The 18,208-nt window shown below is 39.3% G+C and overlaps 1 protein-coding gene and 1 pseudogene across 1 annotated transcript; one reads left to right on the forward strand and one right to left on the reverse strand.

Annotated features, from left to right (window-relative positions):
* The first annotated feature begins 6,901 nt into the window (after window positions 1-6,901).
* On the forward strand, window positions 6,902-8,123 carry LOC149827948 (polygalacturonase inhibitor 2-like). The gene has a single exon (XM_090018298.1). The coding sequence runs from the start codon at window positions 7,037-7,039 to the stop codon at window positions 8,009-8,011; it is 975 nt and encodes a 324-aa protein (XP_089874424.1). The 5' UTR covers window positions 6,902-7,036; the 3' UTR covers window positions 8,012-8,123.
* A 6,298-nt stretch (window positions 8,124-14,421) lies between these two features.
* LOC149827949 (polygalacturonase inhibitor 1 pseudogene) lies at window positions 14,422-15,381 on the reverse strand (annotated as a pseudogene).
* Between the last annotated feature and the right edge of the window lie 2,827 nt (window positions 15,382-18,208).

The raw sequence follows: 18,208 nt of genomic DNA on the forward strand, positions 1-18,208 counted from the left end.
CGTCAACTCCTCGCAATCTTAGCTTTAGCATACAACACCACTACCTTGTGTGCAATCCTATGAAAAATTCAAGGTTGATGGTGTAAATACACCGCTAAGAATAAAAAAATATCTAAAACAAACAATATTGTAACTGTTACACAAATCCACACTTAGATTAAATAAAATAGCTAATAAATTCTAAATAATTTATGGGTACAAATCTCACGCTTAGGTAGCCCTTTCTACGATGATGATGAGCATCATGATACACAAACAGAGCTTCGTCGCGGCAAAGGCTCTAGAAGACTGGGTAAGATGAAAATCTAGATTCACGGGTACGATTCAAGCTCCATGTATGGGTTATTAAGTTGAAATCAATCTTGTAGAATCAAGATATGAAGACCTAAAGATGATAGATGTTGGATTGTGGGGGTTGGACCCTTATTTATAGGTGTAGGACTGGGTTGTTGACCTAGGTTTAAGGCTTTCAATGCCAAAAGATCTAAATTCACATGTCATGCATGAGCTTATTGGCCAGGAGAATGATGTGACAAGCTCTTATTAAGAAATCATATTTGGTAACTCTTAGAGGCTAAGTTATGAGATTTAGAAAGGTTTTAAGATGACTTTATGAGTTTTTGGCAAGTTTTCAGGTCCAAAATGCCTTCAAAATGCAAGTTAAGCCCAAAATGGTAATTTTGAGGTTCAAACGACTTTTAAGACAACAAGATAGCAACTTGAGATCCAAATCTATATCCAATAATTGGGATGACAACCTAGGTTTTTATCCAAACAAGATGAGTCTGGATCTTTATCGAAATCAATGTCCAAATATTGGCTTGACAACCATGGTTGTCGTCCTTACAAAATGGTTTTTGACCTGAAAATTTAAATTTGGGTTAGATCCATTTTGACAAGACACCTTGTTTTGACCAAAACTTTTGATCCAAGCATCCATTTAAGGTGATTTTTTGGTGTGTTAGAAGCTTATAATGTCTACTTAAACTTTTTGTTAAGGAAAAAACTTGAAAACTTCATTTTATTGGTCAAAAATTTACTTGAAGAAGATCCAATAGTTTTAGATAATAGAAATCAATGTTTTGAGAAAGCAAACATTTGGACAAAATCTATACGAATATGATTGGCCAAAATTGGGGTGTTTATAGATGGCCCTTTTTGTTATCGAGTGTATAAAGCTTGGTTAATGATAAAGAAGTAGACACACATATTTTAGAAGATGAAAGACAATTTTGAAAAGCTTGATAATCATGAAATCTTTTCAAAAGAACATTTGATAAATAGGCATTGGGTTGTATGTAGTACTTTTAGCATATGCATAGCTTTACGCAAGGGTCTCTCATGCCCTATGCCTATCAGTTGGAGGTCTTGACGAGCGAGGTCAATTTAAACAAGTTAAAGCTAACATCTTATTCCACACAATGGTCTTTCATGTTGTTCACCATTCAAAGTGGAAGGTCTTGCTGTGTGAGGTCGGATTTACAAAACAGAACAAGTGCCTACGAGCAAAAGATTGCCCATAAATGGGAAGGCTTTTGAAAGCTATTTTGAAAAGGTGACTTGTGTGACAAACTTTATTCTAAACACATTTGACTCAATTGATCAAACCATTTTAAAATGCATTGATTGTTTTCTCCACAGAAAAGCCATTAGTTCACTTTAGAAAATGTGTTCTGGATTGACTGCACCCATCTCCAAGATTCATACTGCTCTATAAGTCTGTGAGACAACCTATAGACCTAAATTCAACTATCTATGGGATGATCCTAATATAGGACTAGGTAGGCTTTCCTAATAGGACAATTGGGCAACTAAGAATTATGTCACATACAAGAAATTTGGTTAGTAACATGCAAAAAAAAAGGCATATGACATCATGACATGCTGATGCATGATGGCATGACTTAATTTGACCTTTTTTGGTTAAGCTTATCGTGAAGCAATTTCTTAAAACAAACTTTCTAACTCCTGATTTTTTTTATTTGTTTTAGGAAACAATGCAAGATATATTTTTATCTTAGCTTGCTCTAAGTCAATATTCAAAATTTTATTAAAAAGATTATGCATTGCCAGTTGTTCTTCATTCCCTAACTTAATATTAAGCCATTTAAGATTGAAGGGTCTTGCCGTTTCAAGATGAAACATGAATCTTATTTCACATGAGAGTCTCCTCAGTTTATTGAATAGTCATTCAAAGTGGAAGGTCTTACAGAAGATCAACCATCAGTCTCAAGATGAAACAAGCAAAATAAAATGCAATAAGACAACTACACAATTTTGAATTGACTTAAAATAACACTTCTTGCAAAAGCTATCACCTGTTATAAATCACCCTAAATCTCTGATCCAACCAGAAGAAAGATCTAATCCAAAGGAGACCCCTAGCCTAAAGTTTGATCTAGGCTGGGATTTTGGCAGCCACCCAACCTAGAGTCCCATCTAGGTTGAGATTATAGTAGATGTCCAATTAGGTTGAGAGTGTGGGAGTCATTTAGCCTAGAGTCCCATTTAGGTTGGGATGCCCCTTGAGATTTTACTACCCTTTTGAATTCTATAAATAGATGTACATGTAGCTTGGCAAGCAAGGTTGACATGTTTTTCTTTTTCTTTTATTTTTTGGTAACTTCTAATACCCTTGTAAATTTAAAGTTTTAAGTTTATTTTTATTTCTTAAAATTGACAAGGAGGTGTCAGATAGGATGGGACGGGTCACCCATGGACTCCTACCTTCTTATTCAATTTAATTGAATTATATTTTTTATTCTAATTAATTATTTTTAATTAATTTAATTTAATATTTTGGATTTTAATTCTTTCAAAACTAGAATTTAAATTTAAATGAAATGACTCTAAATGCAACTTAAATTATTTTCAAATGTATGTGAATTTCTCTAAACCAAAATTTGGCTAGCTTAGTTATATTTTTTTTCTAACAATTTTAATTTCTCAAAAGTGCTTTTTGAAAAATAGTTTTTACTAGGGTTGATAGGATCCATTGGCGTTTGAGTGTATTTTCTCTATATATTTTTTTCTAAGTCATATTCCAATACATAATCTATTGTATAGCACTTAGTATATGTTATCATTATCAATTTATCACATATAAAGACATTTGCAAAAATTAATGAAAATTCCTCAAAAAATTATGGTTATTACATTCTTCTTCTTCTTCTTCTTCTTTTGTTTTTTCTGATTTAACAAATGCCGACAACCAATGGTTGTCGGTTTCCTTTTTCCACCAAGGATGCTGGCAACCACTGGTTGTCGGTTTGTTCCCCTTCTCTCTGGTTCAACTGACACCATCAACCCCATGGCTGTCAGTTTTTCTTCCTCTCTCCCTGATTCAATTGACTCTAGCAACCCATGGTTGTTAGAGTTTTTTTTCATATTTTTCATACAGAAAAATGGGCAAGTGGAGCAGTTTACATGCCAAATTGATGCTCAATTGGTGGTTCCTCTCTCAATCTCCTTCGAGCTCCCTCTTTTTTCCTCTGAATTCTTGGTGGGATTGAGGGAGCTTGTGTGGTTTATTAAATAGAAACCCCCTCAAATTGTGAGAGTCCCTCCCCTACAAATGTAGGGAGTAACTCCTCTGTCTCCACTTTATTTTGAGATGAGGATATGTCCTTCAATACTAAGAACAGTTTCCTTGGTGTTTATCTTCAATTTTTTTTATTGTTCTTGACCAAGCCGTGCTTGGAGGACTCAAACCTACCTAGCTTGGCTAGGTGAGGGTTTTACATCAACCAACACACACACACACACACACACACACACACACATATATATATATATATATATATATATATATATATATATATATATATATATATATATATATATATATATATATTATAATGTACTAAAAGAAATTTCATGATATTAGGTATGGGAAGAGAAAACAAATACTTTCCTTCGTGGGCAATCATGTTGTCCTCTCTAATGTTGTCCTCATCAGTCTTTCTGTAGTAAAGAAAAGAAGAAAGAATGTAGGTGTCAGACCGAGATAAACACGGGCACAAGAGAAGAGACTTCAAAAGATCCATGATCGGGGGCAAATGAAATGGTGAGGGATATTCATATCACTCAATGGGCCTTGGTCGTTTATGAGGATGGTGGCAGTCAAGTAGATTGCCACTAATTCTTTCAAAAAAGATAAAGAAAAGTGTATTAGCTACCCATATGTGGAGCTTTGGGGGGGGGGGGGGGGGCAGAACTGGGTTGTAGCCCAGTTTTACCTCCTGGTCTAGTTTAAAAAAAAAAATTTAAAAGCCCAGTCCTAGCCCAGCTCTAACTACAAAAAATAGTTTGATTTGTCCATATGAAATAGATTTTTATTAATAATTGTAGCCATTTTTTATTTTATCTAAAAAAATTTTTTTGGGGGGCACTGCCCCCGAACCCCAAACTATCACACCAAATTTTATTTTTTTTGCTACACCCCTTTTTGCCCCCCCCCCCTCTCACATGAATCCTAGCACAGTTGCTACCATTTGGCTAGTAGTCTCACCATCCTGCTTCGCCATCCCTGGCTCTTCTCTAGGAATGGCAGCAGTCAATCAAACAAACATCATCCCTGGCCCTAGTCCAAGGCCAAGTTAGCTCAGCTCAAGTTATTGCCCTAATTAGTTAGAACTCTTTCTGAAGTTGGGAGTGCACCTAATTTTGGTCAAAAGCCATTTTTTATCTTCCAACAAGCCAAATAACCCTTGAAAGTGTTTTCAAGAAAAATTCCTTAAAACAATGCATTTATGATTGTTTGGGGCCTGTCAAAGATCAATTGTTTAATCAACAAGCCTACGAAGACTTTTTTTTTTTCAGGCAAGCTGAGGTTAGGCAGACCCTATCAGTTAGGTAACATACCATTGAGTTTTGAACTTGAAACGTCCGAACTAGGGGTGACAATCGGGTCGGGTTGGCGGGTTGGCAGGTCAGCATACCTCAACACGAACCCGACCCGTTTATTAAACAGGTCGGCTGTGGCAAACACAAACCCGACCCATTTATTAAATGGGTAACCCGACACGACCCGGTTAACCCATTTAATAAACGGGTTGGGTCGGGTAAACGGGTTTGCAAGTCGGGTTCATGAACCCCGACCAGGGAATTTGGGTGAAACTAAAGGTTTTGATGTAACTAGGGAGGGGGCAGAAGAAATGGCACACCAAATGAGAGAAGGGGGGGGGGGGAGACGTATGCAGGAGAGGTACCTTCTTGATAATTGATAGCTCTTCAGCAATAGTTGTTGATGTCGATCGATCACCATTAGGATACATATAAGCCCTTTCCCGCCCAGTAGACTAAGTATGAGACTCTAGATGGAGATGATACACTTCAACCTAGATCGTCGATCCTTCCTTTGGAAAGCTCGCATCTCTCTTCTTTGCATTTTGTTGCAGCTTCTGGTCTCTGGTGGATGTAGTCAGTAGTCGGGAGGACCCGTTCCTCTGAGCTTTCCGCATGTCATGAGCCTGGAAAAGTCCCTCTCTGATTTGCTATGTCAAGGAGTTTCTCCCCCCGCTAGCTCGCCACTGCTTCCTTCTGCTCCACCAAAGACTGATATGATACGCCCACTGACTCGATCGGGTGGGGGATCTTGAGAGGCTCCTCTTCCATAGATGGCATGTCTGGTACTGTGGATTCATGTAGAGCCTCAAAGGTGTTTTGCGATCATTGTTGCGCATGGCTTGGAGATTTTCGATAGGATTGGTGGGCGATTCTAACTTGCGTTCATCCTTGGTCAACTTTTTTCAGAAAGCTCTCCTCCACCGTTGGGGATTTCACGCAACCTCTAGAGGTGTGAGTAATAGACCCACAAACCGAGCATAACCTTATGCTATTTTCATAGACCATCACTTAAAGGAGAGTTTATTAAACGGGTCAGCCAGGTTGGCAGGTTGACATACCCCTAACATGAACCCAACCCGTTTAATAAACGAGTTAGGCGGATCGACCCCTTTATGACATGAACCCGTTTAAGCCAAACCCGAACCCGCCTAAGAGGCGGGTTGGCGGGTCGGGTTGTGTCAGATTTTGCCACCCCTAGTCCGAACACATGTTGACCTGCACTAACAGCTCTTAACAAACAAGTGGAGCCCCCCATTGGTATGCCTCCATTTGTTTTTTCTTTAAAGGCAAGACTATACCATTGGGTTTTGAACATGCAACAAGCCTACCATATATCTCCTAAGCCCCATGTGGCAGAGGGATTCGAACCTGAGCCTTCGGCTTAAAACAGGACCCCTCTTACCACATGAGATGCCACCTCGGTGGTAAGCCTACGAAGACTTGCTGCTAACTCAAAGGGTCAGAAAACTGAGTAAAAAAACTGAAATTTTAGCTTGATATTGGAGAATGATTCCCATGTTTTAAGGCAGTCCCATTCGGTAGCAGTTTATAGAGTCTCGTGTCTGTGTGCGGATTAGTGGAAGCTGGTAGCGGTTCGATCCCAGAAAAAGAGGGTCCTCCTTCCTGCACTTCTCCATGCCCTCCCCCTGTGTCCTCCCAAGGCTGGCATGTAGGTAGGAAGTGCGAGCTTTCTAAGATTCATCACCAGCGGGGTTCTCCATTGTATAACAAAATTACTGAACTGTCCCATAGTCAAATAGGCAGAACATATCTTTGTCAATGCAAGAGTTAAGAAATATATTTTGTTTATATCTTATCCATGAAATTAACATTGAAATGTCTCTATTTTGACAGTTTCATCCATAAATTCGACCCTGAAATCTCTTTTCATAAAACATGATGAGACTCTTTTTGGGATATCAGGCAAAAGGTCCGATTTATTCAAGGTAGAAAATCAAAAGAGAAATGTTTGGTGGAGTCAACAATACATCCTTTTGAAGACTAACAGCGTTGCCTCCATTCCCTTTCAAAATCCATTCGCGAGCCAAAAATCAAAAGATGCACAAAACGACGGCTGTGGACTGAACCGAGTAGCTTCCCATTCCAATATAAACGTCTCCTCCTTTACTCTTTGCTTCAACCCATCCCCAAAGCCAAGCAGGGAATACAGCAAACTGAGAAACGTCCAATGCCTCGCTTCTTCTTTTCCTGCTCTCTTTTAATCCTTCTCACCCTCTCCCTCTCCTCCTCATTCGCTTCTGCAACCCGTTACCGATGCCACCCGGAGGACAAGCAACTCCTTGAAGAACTCTTGAACAGAACGCTGGATTTCGACTGCTGCGCCTTCAAGCCCGTGCAGTGCAATGTAAACACGAGCTGGGTGGAGATGATCTCCATCTCCAACGATCTGATCACTGGCACAATCCCGCCCGTGATCGGCAAGATGACCAACTTGGTCTGGCTCCAAATCAAAGAGAGCCGAAGCCTCACCGGCGACATCCCGCCCGCCATCGCCAAACTCACCAAGCTCACCTTCCTCAGGATCGTCTTCAACAACTTCTCCGGCCCCATCCCCGTTTGGCTCAGCCAACTCAAAGAGCTCGAGACTCTCGACCTCTCCTACAACCAACTTACTGGGTCGATACCTTCGTTTCTGTTCGATCTGCCCAAGCTGAAGCAGCTGAGGCTCGACCGGAACCGGCTCACAGGCCCTATACCCGAGTCGTTCGGACGGTTTCGCGGCACCGAGCTCTACCTTGGACTCAACCAGCTTTCCGGCGTCGTGCCCAGGTCTCTTGGCTGGATAGATTTTGACCGTGTCGAACTCCAGAGGAACCGGTTCAATGGCGACCCGTCTCACCTCTTCAACAACCGGTCCAAGTCGTTAAATTACATCGACCTGTCTCGCAATCTCTTTGACTTTGATCTCACCAATGTGGTGTTTCCAGTGAAGAACTTGTACAACGTCGATCTCTCTCACAACATGATACGTGGCAGCATCCCAACGGAGGCTGTTGAAGTGGCGGGCCTGACCGTCTTCAACGTGAGCTACAACAGGCTGTGCGGGAGGATCCCTCAAGGCGGTCCGCTGCAGCAAATTGAGAGCTACTCCTACATGCACAACCGCTGTCTCTGTGGGCCACCACTCTCTACCAAGTGCTGAGCGTTTCATTCCTGGTGGTTCCTCATCCGCCCTGGTGTTTAAGAATTTCTAAGTCGACGCCTACGACTCTTTGTTGAACAAATAAAGTCCAGTAATTTATGTTTGTTATAGATAGTAAGCTCTCTCTCTCTCTCTCTCTCTCTCTCTCTCTCCCTCTCCCTCTCTCTCTCTGGTGAAAGCTGAAAACTAGTTGGCGCCATGAGATTATAGAACATTTTGTATACAGTTGAACCCAACAGAAGGAACGGGCATGATTTAGTGATCGGGGCTGAGTACTTTACAAAGTTCTTGGGCTACACAAAACACAGAAAATCACTTACGTGCAGTGATTGTTTACATAGCAGTTTTCAGTGTAAGACACAGAAAATCATTGAGTGCAATGGAGAAAACCGCTGTGTGAAAATTTGCTGCACGCGCAGCAAATCTCTGTGTTTTGTATGGCCTGAGTAGTTACTACAGGAAAAATGATGTTTTACTGGCACAATGGAGAGGTAACGCCAGTAAAACCTAAGGTTGCACGAATAAACAGGCACGCACTGATCGCTGGATCTGCTCCAGAGAAGGGATGGGCTGCTTTTCTCTCTGTATCCAGGAAGAAATGTCTGCTGATAATAAAAAGTGAACACCAATTTGACTTCCTTCAAAAGAAAAGAAAAAGCAAACTAATTTCTCAGGACCAAGGCAGAATTGCTCTTATAGGTTTCATGTCCAATAATCTTCAGATCACGCAAAGTATGTGACCAATAATAGGCCTTTCGGATCAATCAGATTGATTATATATATATATATATATATATTAAGACTTACCATGTCAGGCTTGGGTCTGGACTGTCAGCCTAATGCTAAGGAGAAAGATATCATGTAGCAGATAGTAGGTTGCAGGGTAGAATGGCACCTATTGCTCGTACTGAAGTCTTGCGCAAACATATTTTTTATTAATCATTTGGCATACAAAATTATACCTACAGACATAATTGAGAAATGCAGCAAGGTGCAAAAATTGGTGCTCTAGTAGCAAACACTATATGTTTACTTTGTTCTTCTTATCTGAATTTGAATTAAAGGAGATGGTGGCTGTAAACAAAACTGGAAAACTGAGATCAGGATTTCATTCAGTGATTTTTAGAGGTTTCTGACAGTATTTGTTCTGCAGTGGTAATTGCTTAGTAATTGCCCAAAGGCAAAGTTGAATGTAGCAGTTTCAGAGAGATCTAGAGCCTTCTCTTTTGAAACTTGTATGTCCAAATTTGCTGACAGAACAAGTCATTCACGTGGGGGCATTCAGACCTTGTCGATAGCCGACTTTCAGGACCAAAATTGTGCACCATATCTCTACGGTGACCAAGATATATATAATTAAATAAAAAGAACCAGCTGGGGAGACATATAATGACGAATGGGAGCATTAATTTAAAGTTGAAGCTTAGTCATATGGGAAAAGTCCAAAAGCAATTATGTGCTCCATAAGGTGAGACCTGTAAAGAGTTATGGTGCACAATTTCTCTTATACTTTGGACGTCTTGCTTTTGAAACTTGATGAGAATCTTGATTTTTACACTTCTCTTATACTTTTCACATGTTTCATCTATTCTTCTTATATCTCCTCACTCTACCTTTCATGCTTTTTATGGGTTCTCTGCCTATCATTTTTAGATTTTGTTAAAAATTTAATTTTTGCGCTAGAAAATCATGAAATTTAAGAATAATGGCTTTTATTTTAGTTTTTATTTGTATTCTATTTCAATTTTATTCAATTCTTATATTGCTTTTTTTATTCCTTGCCCCGCTTTGCTGCTTAGTCGGCAACCTGGGTGCGCCCACCCTTTTAAGTACATTACTGTTCCAGAGGACTGAACACTAATAGATGCCTTCTCTCTTAAAATGTAATACTATTATATGGTTAGTAGCAAAGTGCTCTTGCACAAATGCACGGAGTGTAGGAAAATGATAAAAATGTCCATTATTATAAATGCTAAAATTTGTTTTGCCCCATTAATAAGATTACCAATGCGGAAGTAAGGCATTATCTGCCATGGACTGATTTTTGAAAAGCAAGTTCCAGATTCTGATCTGATTAAAGCAGACCTCACTATCAAATTTTGCATTCAATTAAAATATGTGAATTACTGGATCCACTGAAAATGGGTAGAATATATTATATGTCAAGTGAAAATGCTAAATGGTCATGTGGGGGGGGGAGCCTTTAACTGGTGGGCACGGTGAGCGCTTGGGTGTCAATGACCCTACCCGGGGTTTACCTAGAAGGGGAGCAGGCCCATTAAGTAAACCCCCCCAAAAAAAAAGATAAATAGTCAGGTTAAACTGGATTTTTCACTCGAATCTAACTGCAAAATTATGTGATTTTGATCCGGATATCAATAAACCTTACCATACGTATCCCACCCATGTCCAGAGTAAAAAGTTTTAGCTTCAATCTATTCCTTTACCCAAAGGTACCTAAGTTAAAAGCTTGATCAACATCGGATTTGGCTTTTGCATATGTTGGATTCTAGATTTGGATCTGATTCAAATATGCCAACAAAATTCATGATTTAGATAACATATATAGGAGATTTTGTGGCACTGAATTAACTGAAAATGGGCAAAAACTATTGATTTTGAAGTGTGAGAGAGCGGAGGAAAGAATATGAAAGATAGCAGTGAAAGAGGGTGTTGATTTCAAACTTTGAAGAAAACCTTTTGGATCATGTTTATCTTGTCCTATTTATAATCAATTTTCAAACCATCCTTATTTTCATTTCAGCCATCGATTTTTTATCATCCCAAAAGTAAACCTCCTATATTAGTAAGCAACATGTAAAACACATCCTTATAGTTGATCCTAATATAGTCATACATACCTATATCTCTCTATATATATATACGAAAACCTGTATCGGGTTTTCCTTCGAAACTCGTTCAACGCGTGGTGTAACGCCCCGCGTTCTTTTTTTTCAAAAAAACAAGATTCAGCAGTTTTGTACCGCTGCTAAATCTCTGTTTTCTGCCCAGAGATTTTGCGGAATATCAATAGTGACTAATGATAACCTGTCACTATTTCTCTATTTTCTAGTGTATATATATATATATATATATATATATATATAGAGAGAGAGAGAGAGAGAGAGAGAGAGAGAGAATTAGGGCTATATGTCATTGTAATGCGCAATGGCAAGCGGCTGTGAATGTGTGGAAGCCTCCCATCACTTCTCTATAGCAGGGTCGGAGCCACAACGGATCCAGGGAGGGCACGTGCCACCCTGACCCAAGAATCTCCAACAGGGGGTTCGGGATAAGGTTGGTTAGTGCCCACCCTGGGTTGGGCCAGGGTTGGACAGTGCCAACCCTGAGACCTAATCCATGTGTAAAAACACATGGCCCCCTATTTCGCCCTCCGGGCCCCCAAATGGTCTCTCTCTCTCTCTCTCTCTCTTGTCAATTGGAGGGGATGGGGATGAGCATGGGCCATGTGGATTGAGGCATGAGTCCGTGCCCACATTGTGTCATGTGGCATGCCTTCTTCTACTTTCCTTATTTTTTTAATTAATCATTTTCCATTTTACATGAATAAATGCTTGATAGGGTTTTGATTTTAGGGGTTTTATTGTTTTTAATTAGCATAATGTACGATCTTTGCTATGATTTAAGGTTTTGATTTAAATTTTTCTAAATAACATGAATATTTAGTTACTGTTTTAGTATTTTTTTGTCAATTAGCATTAGGGATGACTCCATGAATAATAAATGCTTGAATTTGGTTAGAATATTAGAAGTTTTGTTTTTGTTTTTTTAATCATCATAAATTAATGATTTTTAAGATTTAGGGTATTTATTTTGGATTTTTTCAAATGACATGAATATTTAATTAGGGATTTATTGTTGTTTTGTGCACTTTTTTTTTAATTATAATTAAGAATTATTATATTAATGAATGCTTGATTTTAGTTATCAAACCCTTAATAAAAATAATAAAAATTCAGGGTGATCAGATGTAGTTGATTTATTTTATTAATAGAAATTTGGGGTAACCCTCTAGAGTTTTTCTCTAAAAAAAACCCTTAATCTTTTTACTTTTCAGGATTTAAGTTTTAGATTTTTGTTTTACAAATTTCATGAATATTTAATTAGATTTTCTAGGTATTTTTGAGTTTTTGTTTTTAATCAACAATAAACATGGTTCTATGGATGCATGCTTAATTTTAATTAGAATTTTATGGTTTTTCAATTAACATATCTATGAATGATGTTTGTTAGGATTTGTGATTTTGATTTGGTTCTTTTAAAATAGTATAAATGTTAATTACGATTTTAGGGGCTTTCTATGTTTTTTTTTTTTTCAGTTACCATTAAGCATGCATCCTTGAATAATGAATGTTTGATTTTGGTTAGAATATTAGCACATTTTTTACCAATAATATTTTTGCCAAGATTTTGTTTTTTTATTTATGTCGTTCAAATGACATGAATGTCCAACTAGGGTTTTAAGGGTTGTTTTTTTTTTCAATTCGCAATTATCATCATTTTATACTTGACTTCTAATAGGATTTTAGGGGTTTTTTTTGTGTAATTTATTTTAGTCTTTCGTATAGCTATACTTTTATGAAGGTAGCTTGACCATCCAATTATTTTTGCAATATAGATATTTGATTTTATGATGGTAAGCTTTACAATAACTCTTTTTAACATATTGTTAGTATAGTTTATTAATAATTTATTTTTGTTTTTACTATGCATCGATGCTCACCCAAGTTTAGATTCCTGGCTCCACCCATGCTCTATAACTTAGATGAAAATATGTATTAGAGTGTAGTTTTTTCTTGTTTAGATGCATATTTAAAGCCATAAAAAATCAATAGCTCATATTACATCAAAACTTGTTAAAATAAAAATCAAAGAACATGACTAACACATTTACATGATAGTATTAGGCAAAAAAATATGTGCAACTACCTTTTAGAAGTATTTAGAATGATTTAGGACATAAACGGTTTAAGAGCTGCTTCTCTCTCTCTCAAGTCTATAGGTTTCTGTATTGTGAGTAAATGTGTTCTCTGTGAGAGGGCCGAGGAATCTGCGTTGCACCTATTCTGGGAATGTCAGGTCTTTCAAGATATCTTTAAGGTTACCTGGAATAAACCGGTCGTGTCCGTGCGCCAGGAGTCTTTCGCTGTAGACCTCTTGTGGGGACCCCAGCCAGTTCGTAGATGCAAAAGTTGGCGGATCATTTGGAGAACTTGGTTGCTCTCTTTCTGGTGGGCTGTTTGGATGTCGCGCAACAATGCTATTTTCAGGCAGACCCCGGTTAATTTCAACAAGTTAGTAAATTATATTTTGACGGATGTATACGCATCGTTACGCATATGCCTTCCGGATCTTCAACGCCACTTGCCGCTAAGGCCTCCCCCGGATCCGGACTGATCGCCTCGGATTTTATCTGTATTTTGTGTCTATTTTTTGGCTTATGTGTTCTTTGTCTTGTTTGTCGGTTTCAACGGCTCGCTCTCTCTCTCTCTAGCCTCAAAATGATATTTATTTTGCTTTCTACTTATATTGTTTCAGATTTTGCCTTCCTTTAAATTATGTATTTTTTTCTTCTTTGAACTATGATAAGTATGTTTTTTTTTTTAGAAAAGCGCATTAAATTTTGTCGTACGGTACGATCATTTGTTGTTTTTTTTATTTTAATGTGATAGCTATATTTCATGTTCTTATTTATTTTATTTGTCATAACAAAATCCATATGAACTTGACTTATCTGTTGCCAACCATTTGGACTGACTGAAAAACTTGGCTAGTTAAAAATAAAATATAAACTACAATAAGATGAAAGAACCGGAGCCAACTTGTACTTGACAAGTTCGCCCCCGGGAGACAATATTTTTTTGTCCGTTGGCACACAGAGAATTGCGATCTCGTCAACAGCGTATTCATAATTCATGACACACGGCCCACATGTCCAGTTGAATTTTCTTCAATATCTTTTTCCTTTTTTTTATTTTTTATTTTTTGGATTCTACACAAATGAGTAAAGGGAAAAGGAACATTATCTTGATTTGATGACACACAACCGACACAGAGATATTCATGGATTTTGGTCTTTCAAGCATGTTGACTGCATTTTTTTTCTTTTACTATATGGTTGAAAAGAAATTTGGAAATGAATATCATATTGTCAATTAAATTATAGAAAATTTTCCAGAAACACATTTTTTTTTTACTTAAAATTCCAAACCCAGCAGATGATTATGGAAATCTAAAAAAAGATACCTAATAACATGAGGTGATCCAATAATCATTGCTGATTAGAACTGCTGAAATACTTTATTCATTTATTGACTTACAAGGCTTTCTTCACTCATTTCACAGCACGCACTGGACAGGACAAAAGCTTGAGTGGGACCCACGCAAGCTCAGCAAGCATCCGAGAGTGGTGGCCCACACAGGCAGCTGTTGTGCATGAAGGACGAGCTTGGTAGGTTTTGCAGGGCCCCACCTCGGGGTATCCTCCCGCACAGACGGTTGTAGCTCACGTTGAAGTAGTCCAGGCCCACCACATTGATAACGTCCACTGGGATACCGCCACGTATCATGTTATGCGAGAGATCCATGCTGGACAAAGTCTTCACCGGGAAGACCACGTTGGTGAGGTCAAAGTCAAAGAGATTTCTAGACAGATCGATTCTGGTCAGCAACTTGGATCGGTTGCTGAAGAGGTGAGACGGGTCGCCTTGGAGCCGGTTCCTCTGGAGGTCGACAGATTCAAAATCCACACGCGCAAGAGACTTGGGCACGACGCCGGAGAGCTGGTTGTGTCCGAGATTGAGCCCCTTGACGCGGAGGGACTCGGGTATGGGTCCGGTGAGCTGGTTCCACTCCAAGCCCAACCATGTGAGCTTGGGCAGATCGCCAAGGGAAGGTGGTATCGAACCGGTGAACTGGCTGAAAGAGAGGCCAAGGCTTTCTAGTTCTTTAAGCTGGCCGAGCCATGTTGGTATAGGGCCAGTGAGGTTGGTATGGCTGATCGTCAGGACGGTGAGATTGGTAAGTTTGGCGATCTCCGGCGAGATTTGGCCGTGAAGATTCGGCAAGCGGACGAGGATGAGCGAGCGCAGGCGGGTCAACTTGCCGATGGCGGCAGGGAACTCGCCGGAGATGACGTCGTTCTTGATGGTGAGATAGTCAACCCAGCTGGTGTTGGCATTGCAGTTGGTATCAGACAATTTGCAGCAGTCGACTATGGTTCTGCTGAAGACTTCGCTCAGGATTTGCGCGTCTTCAGGCCGGCATCGGGTGCGCATTCCGGCCGACGAGAAGGACAGGGAGAGGGAAAGGGTGACAAGGAAGAAGAAGAAGAAGATGAAGCGAGGCATCATGGGGCTCTGTAGCTCTCTTCGAATTTTATTGCGTTTGGGATGGAATGAAGAGAAACGAGGGTATGCTCATCATTTATAAGAGCGGAGGCCGCCTGGTTTAGTACTCCCCCACACTACCACTTTTGAGACGCTCCTTGTTTGAGACTTTAGATGGATTGTAGTAAAGCTGATGGGAAGGGACGTTTTGGTGGTCTATCCAAAACCAGAAAAAGGAAACCAATACAGTTCAGCTCTCTCTCTCTCTCTCATGGATGACATATATTGCAAGTAAGAATATGTAAGTGGGATGGTTCTGTCGGCTTTTATGCAACCCGTTCATTAAATAGTCTAAAAAATGGACACAAGATGGTTCAATATTCTTCAGGTTTGATTTGGATTTGGGTATGATTAAAAGTCTAAACTTAAGTGTTATGGTTCGGATATAAATCTGATCACGCATAAACAGGTCACATTTCAACGGTGCCCATCTTTAATCGGGTCTAAAAGTATGGTGCGGGCTGGAACCAATAAAACAGGTTCAAAATTGCTTTTAGGACGAGCTTTTATGAGTTTGAATATGAAATGTGTTGGATCCATAGCTATTCAGGTATAAATTGGTTCCAGCATGTAAGATTAGTTTTTTGACTGTTTAATTTGGGAACTAAACAAATCTAGTTCAAGCTTCATAAAGATGTCCTAGAACCAAAATTTAGATATATTAATTAAATGAGTTCCCTTTAATAAATTTATCAATTAACTAACTCTGCCCGAAAAATTAATTAAAGTTGCTATTCTAAAGCATACTAAAATTTATTGATAAAAAATTATATGGGAAAAAACACAATACGTGGTTTGATTCTTAGCAAATAAACTATGTTAAAGACATCTAATTGTGAGAACCAAGCATTGGAGTCTTCCTTCGTAGTTGTTGGAGTTGTGTGTGCTACCCATCTCAAACTCGGAGGAATGAGGGTCAGAGCCTGGTCGGTTCGTGTGTTTCTAAAGCTTCATTTTCAATATAGAGGACACCCTTCTCTTCTTCTCCATTAATGGTTGTTGAAGCACTGTATACTACGTCTCCTCTTTCGATCGAACGTGGATCATTCCTGATCCGTTTGAGTGTTGTGAAACTATGCAAATGAGATTTCATGTATTTAGAGAATTCTTCACACATTGTAACTCTTGAAAATTTATATAAACAAAGTAAGGGTAGGGATGGCAGTGGGGCGGGGGACAAGGTCTCCACCCCCGCCCCGCCTCAAGATTTTATCCTCCACCCCCGCCTCCATCCTCGGCGGGGATGGATTTTATCCTCCACTCCCGCCTTCATCCCCGTTTCATGTCCTCCATCCCCGGTTCAAACGGGGATGAGGCGGGGCAGGGCGGGGATATTGCGGGGAAAAGTGGTCAGGGCGGGTATCGTGGCGGGGGAAAAGTGCATGTCCATCCCCGCCTCCACCACCGGACGGGGATGGATTTTAACCTTCTTCCCCACCTCCATCCCCGTTTCATACCCTTCATCCCCGGTCCAAACAGGGCGAGGCGGGGCAGGGCTCCGCTTTCCCCCGGTCCACTGCCATCCCTAGTCAAGGGTATGAAGCCTAGAGAGAGAGGTTCTACAATGAACGTAGGTCATGTTAGACTGCACCATTATAAATCGTCTATCTTTGTGTGTGCTTGCCGCAAGCATTGAACTTTTACAAAATTTACTTGCATTTTATCTCACTCTTTTAGAAAGAAAACTTGAAGATAGAGCTTGCAGTGATAAAAATAGTGAATGATGAATCATACGAGAACATAAAATGTTTCATGTTTTAGGGTTTAATTCACTTAGCAAAAAACTCTTGAAAACTAAAGGATGACAAGAATTCTACTTTGATTTTGCTTCTTATCTCCTCCTTTGTCGGTCATTTGGATTTATCCCTCCTGTACACTAATATCTTTTGTTCTAAATTTTTTTTTTCAATATTCTTTGAAAAGGACTAAGTTAGTCTTTTCATTGCATAAAGTAAAACCAACGCATTCTAACGTGATTGCTATATTTAATGTTATTTATTTTATTTGTCGTAACAAAATCAATGTGAATATGACTCATGTAGGGCCCAACCATAAAATATAAACTACAATAAGATGTCCAATCCAACTTTTAGTTGATATGCTCGCCCCATGGAGTAGGGGTGGCAATAGGGTCGGGTTAACGGGTTGGTGGGTCAGAATACTTCAACACGAACGTGACCCGTTTATTAAACGGATAGACCCAATAACATAGACACGATAACCGACCTGAGTAACCCGAATAACCTGTCTAACCCAAATAACACAATTAAAAAAAAAAAAATACATATTATACTTTTTTTGTGCAATATGAAATTGTACTACCAACATCAACCTAAAACTTCAACATAAAGTCATAAACATCAAGACAACATCAACATAACACGAACCCATTTAAACGGGTTGATCGGTTCTTTTAAACGGGTTGACCCGCCCGCCTAACCTGTTTATTAAACGGGTTGGCATACCCTTAACATGAAGACGACCCGTTTAATAAACGGGTTAGGCAGGTCAACCTGTTTACGATACAAACTCATTTAAGCCAAACCCTAACCCAGCTAAGAAGCGGGTTGACGGGTCTGGTCAGATTTTGCCACCCCTACCCTGGAGACAACATGATATTTTTTTTTTTTTATCTGTTGGCATACACTGAGTTGCGTTTTCGTCACCAGCATAATTCATGACACACTGTTCCAGTCAGAAAACTTTGCTACACGGCCCTTGTTAATGCAGTACCGCCACTACATGACAATGCAATCCAGTTGCATTTTCTTCAATATCTTTTTCCTTT

The sequence above is a fragment of the Nuphar pumila genome, chromosome 10 (genome assembly GCF_984573655.1).
Source record: "Nuphar pumila chromosome 10, dmNupPumi1.hap1.1, whole genome shotgun sequence".
NCBI classification, from domain to species: domain Eukaryota; kingdom Viridiplantae; phylum Streptophyta; class Magnoliopsida; order Nymphaeales; family Nymphaeaceae; genus Nuphar; species Nuphar pumila.